Source organism: Halyomorpha halys, unplaced genomic scaffold (assembly GCF_000696795.3).
Source record: "Halyomorpha halys isolate HHAL.00 unplaced genomic scaffold, Hhal_1.1 Scaffold1957.1, whole genome shotgun sequence".
In the NCBI taxonomy this organism is placed as follows: domain Eukaryota; kingdom Metazoa; phylum Arthropoda; class Insecta; order Hemiptera; family Pentatomidae; genus Halyomorpha; species Halyomorpha halys.
Window position 1 is genome coordinate 148,538 of NW_027109284.1, and position 13,820 is coordinate 162,357.

Consider the following 13,820-nt stretch of genomic DNA (forward strand, 5'->3'; position numbering starts at 1 on the left):
CTCCATATGTCCAGATTGGCCTTATTACAGTCATGTAGATCAGTCTTTTGTAATGTGTTGGAAGTTTAGACCGTTTGTCTAGTAAGTGCTGTAATAGTCTAAATCGACGTGCAGTTTCCTTTCTTTTCAGTCTTGTGTGAGAATTCCAGATTAATCGTTTGTCCAAATGTAGTCCAAGGTAGCGGATCTGTTCGACAGGGGTAAGAGTAAAATCATTAAATGAAACTGTAGGGCAGTCAGTAGGTTTACGACAAAGGGTAAAGGTGATTTGATGGGATTTGTTGGAATTTATCTTAATCCTCCAATTACGACGCCATTCTTTGAGGGCTGTGATATGAGATTGGAGATTTTGGGATAAAATTAAGAATGATAAGTGAAACGAAAATTTTAGGTTTTTCCCGAATAAACTGAACTTTAGGGACATGTATCTTAAATATTTTACTTTTTATTGGCATACTGTATTCCTTCCATGGTCTAGGTAAAAATTGAACAATTTTGTAACAGAAAATAGCCTGGAATGTCTTCTTTACTTGAAAATAACAAAATAAAAAATGAACTATCTTTAACTTCTGAAAAAGCCGCAATTTTGTATTTTCCTTTACCCTTACTGGTAGGATATTTATTTGATACTCTTAACTGTTTACAGTTTTATTAAAGTAATCATAAGTTGTGATAAATAATTTCCTTTCCTTCATAATTTCTTGGACTAAAAACTCCCCCACCTTCAGGAGTATGGGATCAATACTAATTCTTACAAAAACTGACAATTGACGATCATCGGTTGTTGTATATCAAGTTCTATTAGAAAAGTTGATTTCTCTTTTTACCTAACTTCTACGATCAAGAATAGTCAAATGATAAAATAATAGAATGACCATGTACCATGTAGTAAGAATTCTACATCACATTTTTAAAGTATTGTATACACAGAAATACACATTAGAATATCAATTTTACATTAATATAACTCTTTTTTTTTTTTATTTATTTGTTGATATTTACAACTGTATAAAAAAAAATACAACCAGTAAATTTGATCATAATGACATAATGATATGATACAGGATGTAGAGAAACAACCCAGTAGTAGAACTCTAAAAACAGTTTACAATATAAGGTCACGAGGCCATCTTCTTTTCAGGCGCCTTGGAGGATTGCCAGGAATGGAAGAGGAAGCAAGGTTAGAAACGAGTGGGTTTGGGTGGTTAGGGAGTTTATTATGGAAGGAATAATATCGGGTTCGGACTAGATCGGTTACATAAGGAACATTTAGGTCTTTATGGATGGTTTTATTAGTAACAAAATAAGGAGCATTGAGGATTTTACGAAGGATTTTGGATTGTAAAGATTGGATAAGAAAGGAATTCGAAGGTTTAATATAACTCTAAAGCCCGGTTTTGGGAATTCTTTAGATTACAAAATGCACCTAAGACGAACATTTCGCTATCTCAACCTGTGAATTAATATTGTGAAAAAACAATTTAAATACAGTTATTAGCACTTTTCTTCCAAAACTTGAAGGTACCGCTCTGACTCGAGTTGTCTGAGGTCGACAAGTAATATCATTTCTGTATAAAATGGTTTTGCAATAAAATACGAGAGAGGTAGATTTCCTCGTAGCACTGTTGATTCGAAGCAACTGACTCCCCTATTTGTAAGCGAGAGATATATACAAAGGGGAGCGTAAACAACATAAGTCCGCCCGACTTGCCAGCGCAAGTTTTCTTGAATGTTTCTCTGTCTTACTTCAACAATCTTGTTCTATTCTGTATATAAGTTTATTTTACAAGAAATAAAAACATGTTTTGTTTTAAATGTATTTTTATTAATTTACAATAAAATTAATAAAACACGAAGATAACTTAACGGTTTTAAGAATCCTTGATTATTAACAAGGCTACATAATATTTAATAACTTTAATATTTTTTTTTTAGAGCCTGTAAGAGGTAGAAGAGTGAAATCATTGGTTAACAACATTTCCTTCACGTTTCCGCCAAGCCCAATGATATCTCAATTCAACGATATACCAGAAAGTGCCCTCTGCCCCTCCAGCTGTTACGGGTCAAATATCCAAAAGGCTTGCAGCTGTACCAACTTCTACAATCTTCCATTTAACACCATTGTCAATATGATTATATTTGACTACGGTAAGCTACCTTAAATCTGAATGAAAAGTGGATAATCATCATAATTATAAGAAATATATAAAAAATATATGCCCACATAATTACAAAAGAAGACCATTAAAAAATATATGCCCATATAATTACAAATCATTAATAAATATAAGGCCATAAAAATATGTGATGATAAATCAATATTCCTTCTCTATTTTTGTTACAAAATTTAGTTTTTTCTTTCTTAAAGATTCAGAAGAAGAAAAAGCTTAATTAAATTTTCAGTTATTTAGTTGAAGTGTTTTCTAATCTCGGGCATGAGGCTGCTAATCATAAAAATGGTGTCAGAAAATTCAAAATGCGTAATAATAGAAATTTGTTCAAATAATATGAAGTAAAAAAAAATGATTCTCTGACTGACTTAATTAGGCTCCAAGCTTTGTATTAATTGTTAGTTCGTGTTGAAGTGATTTTCGAAAAAAAAATAATAATAATAATCTAAAGGCTAGAAAGGCGAAAATTATGAAAAGAGAGGGATTTTTTATTAATTTTTCTTTTGGCCAAAATATTCGTATTTTGGGACTGCATGAGGTAGTAATGTCGAATATAAATTTTCTTTCTTCAACGATTCAAAAGGTGTATTATGCGCTCTCGGATTTTCTCGTTCGAATTGGTGTTAATTTTCCCTTTTCTCCTTTATTTATGCTCAAAATTCTTTAATATTTGGTAATTACTTATTGTTTATTACTTGTATCAATACGAACTGGTTAATGGTTTCAAATAAACAAAATTAAAGTTACTCTAGAGGAAGATGTTTTGATTTGGCATTTAACAACATAAATAAACAAAACCATATTTATTTATTTTATGCCGACGTTTCGACCTGAGTTTCAGGTCTTCATCAGGGCTATAGAACAAAAGAGACAACAACAACATTTAGAGTAACATACAATTGAAAAGGAAAAGTATACAAACAAATTTAGAATTATATAAAATATTGAATTAAATCATAAATGATAAAAAATGATAACTGATAATTGACTAGTACAAAATTTTTATTGATTGATATTTGTGGAATTGTATGGTAGTAAATTGAAAACAGTGATAGATGAAATATAATATCATGTAGGTAAGAAGATTATATTATAAGCATAAAATAAATAAATATGGTTTTGTTTATTTATGTTGTTCTTTGCTGACCGCACCCCTCGACAAACTTCTTCAAGCATTAATCTACGGTCAACTATCTACCCCTTACTAACAAGTTTTAATTTATGATTCTAAGAATTAGGGTTCAAAATGGACAAAAACTGAGTTATAAACTCGATTTAATTAATAGATAAAGAATAATTGTATCTCTAAGAGTTTTTGATTTCCTCAGAAATTACCATATAGATCTATTATTTCTATCTCAATTGCAGAGAAATGCCAGTGTTGAGGTGTTGAGGAAGTGAATAGACAGGATGAGGCTTACGGGGTGACAGCGGTAATTTCTCTAAGCATGGTAACCTCGTCCTACCGGGTACTATTCCTGTAGGTACGAAGGAGGAATACAAGCCCGGAGGGTAGCTGTCCTCCGGTTCATGCAGGAAGGTAACTTCGTTCTACCGGGTACGAGGGTACTATTCCTGTGGTGATACGAAGGAGGCATGTAGGCCCGGAGGGTAGCTAGTCGCCAGGTTCTACGAAAGGATAGAAGGAAGAGGAAAGAGATAACCAGAGGAGAGCAAGCTCGAAATGAGACAACTCATACTATACTACTATACTAAATGTCTTACTTCCTGTCCCAAATGTTACTGCACCATCGATGGAGTATTGATTCTACAAAGGCCGATGAGACCCACCGCCTATGAGAACTTACTTTTTTGGGATTCAGTATATTCTTTTTGGCAAACTTTACTTATTAAATCAACATATTTACGTTTATAGTACTAATTACATGTTTATATATAACACTATAAAATTATTTACATTGTACTGAATAAATACACAATATATAACAAGAGAATACGTTGGTGGTGCTCCGGGTGGGACGAACTGAAGCTCTTCGGCTTGGCGGGAAGCGATAATTTCGGCAGCTGTAGTGGTTACAGTCTAGACCTGCAAGTAGCGTATCACTACACCAATATTTATACTAGAAGAGCCGAACTGAACAAACCTGTAGAAAAATAAGGAGTACTATAAAATTTAAACTATCTTCAGGAATAATCTAGTATTTATCTATTTAATTCAGACTATAGGTTGTAGTTATCTTGAGTCTAGTATCGAAGAAATGGGAGAGTACTAGACGCCTACTATGGCCTGGGGTTGAGTCTGGGTGTGAAAATTAATCTGTTAAATCATCGTAATCAAGTTTGGGATGCCAACCGTTATTGCCTTTTGTAATAAAAAAAATATAGTTTTGCCAATTACTGAAGGCTAAATCCTTCATGGGTTCTTCTTCATAGCATCCATCTCAGGCCCCTATTCTTTGCCACCCTCGTCCAGTTTTGCATGTTATAATTGTTATTATGCATATTATTACTACATCTCTTTTTACCTAATTAAAGAAATCATTTCCAGGGGACATCGACGGATTCGCTCACCCGTTCCACCTGCACGGATACAACTTTTACATAATCAGCATAGGAAGGTTCACTTCGACCAACCCACAACAGAGGCAGCAGACCCTCGACCGGCTGATGGAACAATTAAACAATGACAATGTCGACCTCCGAACCAGGCCACAAAGGGACACAATCTCTGTCCCACCGAGAGGATATGTTCTCATAAGATTCGTTACTGACAATCCAGGTAAATCATTACTTTTGTCTTAAAATAATCACAGGTATCGATTTACGCATTGATTTTAATGAGATTAAACTGTAATATTACCATATACATTTCTATTAGACTATTCAGATTGAAATATCAGATTTTCGTACAATAAAAAATCAAAATGAGCAATATGAAGTAATAAAAATTTGTATGTAAATGCATCTTTCGTGTTTAATTTATAAGATTAATATATGAAAAGATTATTCAACACTGTTAGAATCAAAAAATAAATATGGACGTACCTATTTACTTGTATGTTATATGGGAAATAAGCTTCAAGCATTACATTTTATACGAGAAGATGGTTGGTGGCTGTGGTCGAAATATTTTGTGTGTGAATTCGGAAAAGAATATTAGATATTTTGACCGCACCCCCAACCATAAAAAAATAGCTTATAAAATGTTCAGTTTTATTTCTTGCAGAATGGAGTTTAGTTTCTAGGATCAAAACGTCAATTAATTTTGTTATACCATAATACCTTCCTTTAGCTATGCGGTACTGGAGTAATAATTATTATTAAGGTTATTAATCCACTAAAATAAAAAATAGGTCATAAAATGTTCAGTTTTATTTCTTGCAGAATGCAGTTTTAATTTCTAGGAACACGTTTGGATCGTCAATTAATTTTGTTATACCATAATAAAGTTTCTAATTTACATTCTTACCGTTTGGTTTTATTTGTAATAATATGAAATTTTTTTACCCAATAATGTCTAAATTAATTAACATTTATGTTACTTTCAATTAAATAATGCAATACTGATATGCAAATAATAAAAACAGATCAGACAAGCACTATATCCGAAGTTTCGTCCTAAAAACCTCTAAAAATTAACAGAAATCAATGTCGTGCAGAAAAACTTCAAAATGTGTGAATTCGTCAATATAAAATTAGTGTCAATAGACTATCTTTTTCATGATTACGAATTTCTGTCCAGGTATGGAATTGCACGAAAGTTCGGTCCATAATGATTACTATCGAACTACACCTCAGATTACTGCTTACCAAATCTATCCTTTTAAAATAAATTAAATACATCATCATTCATAATACTTAATTAATATTTTCCATAAATCATAGTAACATATCTTTCTCAGTATTTTTTCAACTTTTGTTTCAGGTTACTGGTTCTTGCACTGCCATTTCGTTTTCCACCTGGAGGCAGGAATGAACGTGGTGCTGAGAGTCGGGGAGCAATCCATGCTGCCTCCCGTTCCACCCAACTTTCCTCGTTGTGGCAACTTTTTACCTTCGTTTTAAAAACTTTGATTGAAATGTCTCTGGTAATCTTCAATAAAATACTTATCCAGGATGAATGACTTTAAATGAAAACCTGTCACATAATACAATTTCGCCTTTAAATGACTTTTTTTTAGGCTTAGGAATAGAATATTTGCTGATTTAATCCGCTAAAAATAGCTTAAAACTCAGCTGTAGTGTAAATTAATTTCTGTTGTGGCATTTTTGTACAAAAATGTTTGAAAACCAGAATTCAAAAAAGTTTACCGTTATGTGGGGGTTAGTTAGTCTAATATGTTTAAAATGCCCATATTAAATAATATTAAATAACATTTTAAGTATTAAAATTAGATGAAATAACATCATAAACTAATTTATAGAGCCTTTAACCATCTTTAATTTGAGCCCTAACAGTGTTATTTATGTTCCATGATTCCCGAATCACCATTTTATGGATTTATTTTGGCAAATGTGATAAAGATTGATATTATGATGAAAATAAACATTATCAACTAATTAATATTGTATTTAACTTACTTTGAATTGGGCCATAATAGATTTCTATACATGGAATAGTTTGTGAGTTATCGAACTTATGTCAAGATATGACTTAGTTTTAATGAATGTCGCAGAATGTCAAAATAGTGTAAAAATATAAGCTGAAGGAATAAAAAAATATAATATAGTTAAGTTTCTCTGAATAATGTACTCTGGTAGAGTTACTAGATAATAGTCAACTGTTTAGAAATATACAATTTTACAATATTACAATTAACTCGTACAATCACAAATCTATTACAATAACTTGAAATTTTAGTGGACTTACTGTATAAATTTCCCTGAGTTTATTTGCAATTATTAAATGATATCAAAGTAGCACTGACTTTCCATTATTATTTTATACAACAAAGAGATTTGATTATATTTATTTGTTCTTTGACCAGACTTTTTAAAACATTAATTTTCAAATAAATAAGACATTATAATTATTTTTATAGTGCAAGAGTGAATAATTGAAACATAAATATGTAAGAAATATAGGCTCTAGGCCTCTAGATGATCCCTCCGTATGTCAGAAATGAAGGAAAAGGTGGTAAAAAAAATAAATAAACATAAGAAATGTATATTAACAAAGCTAGAATTCACAAACGTTAAGAATAATTATGCAAATTAAAATTGAAGAATTATTCAATGCTTTCAACACGGCTTAAAGAAATATATAGAATACAACGAAAAGTTGGATGTATTGGGAGTAGATGATTAAGAATACACTACTCCATAAATAACAAGCTTGCTGTGTTGGTCTTCATAAAGAAAAATATGTATCCCTTCTAGTTAAAATTGATTTGCTACGATCAATTGCCCTAATATTAACTATGATGTTTCCAAAAGATACATAGATTCATTTAACAACATATTTAAGAATATATGTTCATTTTCAATGAAAGCCTTCAAAAATATCTAATACTGTTCAATCCTACCTTATTTTATTATGAAAAAAATGGGAGAAGCAAAATATTTCTCAGTAGTATAATAATCTGCAACATGATAAAAAATGAGAAAATTAAATGTATTGCGAAAAAAATTATTCAGAATAGCATAAAATGTTCTATTTAAGTAAATAGACGGAATTAGGAAATAAAGTATAGTTTGGAAAATGGACACTATTGTAGTATTAACGAAAATAAGAAAATGACCAGAATTATTACTAATTGCAAATTCACCGGAATTATGAAAATTAGTCAGATTCCAAAAATTGAAATTTCAAATTTTCACATTTGAAATTTCAAAATTAAACTAATTACGAAAATGGGTCTCATTTAATAAATTAGCCTGACAAAAAATAATAAACCGGATTGCTAGGTTGGCAAGAATACCAAAACATACTGCAATCGATTTAATTAATCGAAACACAAAAAAATACGAAATTTCCAAAATTATCGAAATTGAGTATTTAGTAAATTGAATAAGATTATGTAAATGAGAAAATGGAGAGAATTATGAAAATTATTGAAATAAAAAAAAATATTACAATATTTATATATACATTACTAAAATAATATAATAGAAAAATAAACTGAATTACCAAATTGGCTAGAATAACAAAACTTATTAGGATTGACTTTTTGCAATTATAAAATTCATTATAAATTTCGAAAAAATATGGATAAACTATCACAATTGTAATGATAAAATTGTAGACTAATTTCTAAATTGGCCATTGTTGAGAAAACCGATCTAATTTTTTTTTAAATAGTTGTTCAGACAATTGTGACATTTTATATCTTAATCGACTGTCTTTAAATAAAAGGTGCATAATGTGAATTGCCAAGAGCTCGAATGTGAAGTTTTGTGGATTGGAACGTGCAACAAAGTTATGTTATAGAATACACTATTTTTTTATTTTATTACAGCTGTAATTAAAATAAAAAGTTTTGATCAGATCAGATTTGAATCCATTGAATTTAGTGCGGCAGTACATTTTATGTAACTAAACTTTTAACGCCCAGATGCTAGGTATCATAAACCAGTTGTTATATTTTTATTAAAATATACGATTTCTTATGCTTAACAATACCCTTTGTAAAGATAAATAGGTCCCAATAGTTAATATCCAATTTATATCAAAATCAGATTCGAAATTCACGATAAAAACCATGAAACACACCTTACCTCTACACAATAGTTCACAATTAACAAACATAAATTATCATAAGTTAATTAAATCAATTATTTGAGTCACGAACTACATTACATAAGGTAAGTTATGTAACTTAAACTAACGTAAACAGGTAATAACGCTACTTTCTGGTGAAGCCAAAAAGTGGGATTGACCATGCTCTTTCGGCTAAAACTACTATTCCTACGAAGGTAGCATCATAAACTACATTCTAGCTCATTAAACTAGCTTTAATTTGAGTGCTAATAGAGATCTGTACATCAAATGGTTTTTAAAATTAAACTAGCTTTAATTTGAGTGCTAATAGAGATCTGTATGTCAAATGGTTTTTAAAATATAAATTTTTCAAAATAAATTCACTAACTACTAATCTTTTAGTACATCCCATACAACATTTTTATGAAATGTTGCTTTTTTAAAATCTATATCTCGAAAACTATTTAACGTAAATAAATCTATTAGGGCTCATATTTTAGCAAATTCACTTTTCTTTAAATGACGATTAGGTTTTTCTTGTGGTCCTACTTTTTAAGATATAGAGCTTTGAATGAAAAATTAGTTTTTTTTATCGCTTTAAAACAGCCGCCATTTTTTATTTCCCCTACCTATACTTGGCAGACTCATCAATTTTGACTAGTAATTATACATAGTTTTCATTAAAGTAATCAAAAATTGGGGTGAGATAACTGCCTTTTTTCTCCTCTTGGGCTCTTGTACTAAAAGGAGAAGCAAACCCCGATTTTTAGTCATGACGGCATTGTTTTGCAGTTTTAGTTTTCCCCGCAGCTTCGCAAGCACCATGGTAAGACCGTGGTAGACTTTTGGCCAAGCCACTTCTTTCACACAGGGGCCCTTATTCTGCCTGCTTCCAGAATTTCTCAGCTGTCATCTGGTGAGATTAAATATAAACATTTACAAACATTTGCTCAAGGCACATTCATCGACAGTTTTCTCTTGTTCTTTTTTATAAAATTAATTAAAGTGTTTGTACAGTATTAAATTGTTTTTCCTTTTTTTTTTTATTAATGCATATATTCATTATATTTTCTTTCTTTATAATATATAAAATTTATTTGTTAAATATGGACTTCAAACATATTTCTGTAATTAAACTTTCCAACCCAAAAATAATTTTCCCAGCACATATTATACCTGGCAAGAGGAAAGTCTTTCACTAAGGCTCTCAGTTCAGGTAACAAAGAGCCAGAGCAGATCAAAATGGCACTGGAAGGCAGATATTGTATTATATATTTGTGTGTATTTTCATCAATTTCAGACAGATATTTATTGTTCAAATCCCAAACTATTCACCCCTAGGTAGTGCCATGTCAATATTCAGATCGAAGAATACGCCATGTGCTAAAATAAATTTAATTGTCTAGACTGAATTACACAGAATAAGAGTAAATAATTTATTTAACATCACAAGGGGGCCCCTAACCAAATATTTTTCTAGACGAATCCACATGGAAGGGACACATCAAAACACCAGATAAGTATTTCACCGTATACCTTCAAGTACTAACGGTAGCGGAGGCCCCTCACCTCCGGATTTTAAAAATAGGACCATTTAGAATGGACATTTCACAAATAATAAATAAACACTACAGGTAACCTTAAAATACCAAAGGTAGCAAAAGGTAATATCCAATCTGAATTATTTAACCATACGTAATTCCCCCTATTAATTTAATGTTTTTCTGTTTTAGAAAATAAAAAAATTAAAAAAACAAGTAAATAATTTAGTTATGTTCACTTTATTTATCTTTCGGCTTATATGCATATAGGAATTTTGTTAACATCTATGCATATGTTTATATTTGAATATATTTTTTTATTTATTTTATAATTTTGGTATGAATGTGTGATCATTTATTACTATTACCCATAGCCCAAGTAGTAGCATATTGTAATATTTATTAATAAATAAATATCTCTTTAAAAAAAAAAAGTGCCTAGATTATCGGAATTGCAACAATAAACGGAATTCTAAAAATTAAGAAATATGTGAACTTATCAGCATTAAGAAAATGAATTACTAAATTTGCAAAAATGAGAAACGTTACTAAAATTGGATAATAAATTGAATTTCATAATTGAATGAAATTGATTTACTATTCACAATTTCAAATAGTGAAAAAAAACAACTGAAATGCTCACATTATCGAAATTGAAAACATATAAGTACAGAATTGCAAAAAATGCAAACAGGAAAAAAAAAGTGCATTATTGGTAAAATTGCCGAAAATGTGTCTAAATTAAAATAATGGAACAGACAAAATGAAGTAAACTCCTGTAACTAAGCCATCTAAAATTGTAAAACTTACTGGAATTGTGTAAATGAATCGAATCATAAAAATGAATATTGAAATTAAAATTACCTGAATTATTAAACATCTTTAAATTTCCAAAAAATATGATTTCGAAAACTATTATTGGAATTTTGCAATTGAGTTAAAGTTTATAATTGCAAAATTAATTATGAAAATTCTTTTAATAGAAAACGTCCTACATTTGCGAAAATTAACGGAAATATGAGTATCACCAGGATTGTGGAAAAAATAAAACGAATTGAAAAAATAATTGTAATTTCCATTAATGGGAAGAACCACAGAGCCAGAAATATAACTATGTTCGGACCACCCCGAGCGAAGGGTGACAAAAAATCGCTACATACCTTATAAATGTGCAGGTTTAACAAATTACCTTCCTTTTGCTGTTATTCAGGTTATTAATCCACTAAAATAAAAAAATAGCTTATAAAATGTTCAGTTTCATTTCTTGTAGAATGCAGTTTAGTTTCTAGGAACACGATCAAAACGTCAATTAATTTTGTTATACCATAATAAAGTTTCTCATTAACATTCTTACCATCTGATTTTATTTGTAATAATATGAAATGTTTTTACCCTATAATGTCCAAATTAATTAACATTTATATTACTCTCAACTAAATAATGCAATACTATTATGCAAATAATAAAAACAGATCAGACATGTACTATTTCCGAAGTTTCGTCGACACTAGCATTATTGTAGTGCTATAAAAACTATAAACTATTTTAAAAACTACATACCTATCCGTTATGAACCTATCCTCGGGTATAAATAGGATAATGATTGATAGGACCATGGCGAAAAACAGTTTGTTTTACAAAATATCCTGGTTTTTTCTAACCCATTTCCAAATTTTTTTATAGAGCTGAAACTTTTCCACGCATTTTGAATACACAAAAATTGGTTTGAATGTACAAACAAATCTCACTGCAAAAACCCGATGAACAGAAGAGGACTGGACTATTAGTAAATTAGCTCTAAAAATAATGACCGTCAATTTTGATTATACAATAATATTCCAAATTATGCCAGAAGAACTGCTTTTGTAATTATTACAGAACCATGACATAACAAATTTTCTATCCAAAATAAACATTTCAATGCCAAAATAAAAATTTCTCTTTTATATCCTTTTTCATACCGTAATTTAATAAATTTACTGGATCCAAAATTTGATGGGGTATTACAAAACGCCAGAACATCACTTCTGTACCTATATCTGCAAGCATGACCCATAAATAATTTTTTGAATTTTTTTGCACACTTGGTTTTCTTACGTTTCCATATTTCTTAATGAGGTTTAATTAACAGCTAACAGAAGATACAACTGAACACATGTCGAAATATTACCTTGGTTTTTTTTATCTCCACCTTCAGTTTCCTTTAATAGCTTAATGTCTAGGACCCTAAAAACAGTTAATTGCTTCAGAGATTAGTTCATTTGTACGTCATTTATGAAGATATAGCTAATGCCACGTGGATTTTACATACCGACAAGGAAATGAGAGTAAAAAAAAAAATTACTTTATTAAATTAGGGAGTAAGTAAAAATAATTCTAGATATATAATTCAAAAATGGTTGAAAACAGATATTACCTGTCTTACGTTTAATGACTCAAGTTATTTAAATGTTCGTTCAATAAAACTCGAAAACTAGTAAATTCGAATCCATGATAATTAACAGTTAATACAATTTTATTTTATTATTCCACTCTATTTATAGATTTATATTCTGTGGGCCTAATATTAATATAAGAAAGAAACTGACCAGAAAATAAGTGGAGCTAGTCAACAAGGAAAAAATAAAATGATCAATATTGAAGTAAGGAAGACGATAACACAACAGTCATCAAAAATAAATTAAGAAGGTAATGGACTAGAAATATAGCAAGATATATAAACATGTAATTGGCAACTAATAATATTCAATATATTTTAACTATTAAACGAAGTGTGACAAGATTTAAAACATAATTTTTTTTTAAAAAAGTTACCATTAAATAAATTTTTGAAAAACATATAAAAAGAGAAACATCAGAACGTAAAAAAGAACTAAAATAAAATATATGCAAAGTTATCAGTAATAAAAAAAGTTTAAGTATAAAAAAAAATTTGGCTGCAAAATTAATAAACTTTAAGTGTAATAAATTATGCACATACAAATAATTGATAGATAATGAATAACCTATTTTTAAATAAAATGGCTGAAGATGGACGCCAGGAAAGTTTGAAGTATTGGAGATAACTCAATATCCAAGAAGAAAGTATAAAATGCCTTTAATATAGCGCCTACTAAAATATAAATTGCTTAACAAAAGTATTTTCGAAGACAGTCCCAATTTTGGGTTCCTTTACTGTTTTATTTCACTCTTGTTTCAGGTTTTTTTACTAAGAATTTATCAGTTTAATGTATTTATCTCTTTAACCTAACTTAACACTGTTAGGCTAACATTCCTAAGAGGATAAAATAAAATTAATAACATTTTTCGCTTCAATCTCATTCACCCTCAGTTTTTGTACAGGCTGATTATATTTGGACTTTAAAAAATTATATATAATAATTGAAAAATAATAAGCTATTTTAAATAAGAAGAAGATGGTTCAGGGTTATTGTTAAAAAGAACAAA

The 13,820-nt window shown here is 29.7% G+C and overlaps 1 protein-coding gene across 1 annotated transcript in view; it reads left to right on the top strand.

The window, feature by feature from the left end:
* LOC106690903 (uncharacterized) overlaps positions 1–6,249 on the top strand; it is a 31,338-nt gene extending 25,089 nt beyond the window's left edge. Inside the window, exons 9-11 of the mRNA XM_014436500.2 lie at positions 1,936–2,148; positions 4,681–4,911; positions 6,058–6,249. Of these exons, the coding sequence (XP_014291986.1) occupies positions 1,936–2,148; positions 4,681–4,911; positions 6,058–6,197 (584 nt within the window). The 3' untranslated portion in view covers positions 6,198–6,249. The remainder of the gene's footprint in view (positions 1–1,935; positions 2,149–4,680; positions 4,912–6,057) is intronic.
* The last annotated feature ends 7,571 nt before the right edge of the window (positions 6,250–13,820 follow it).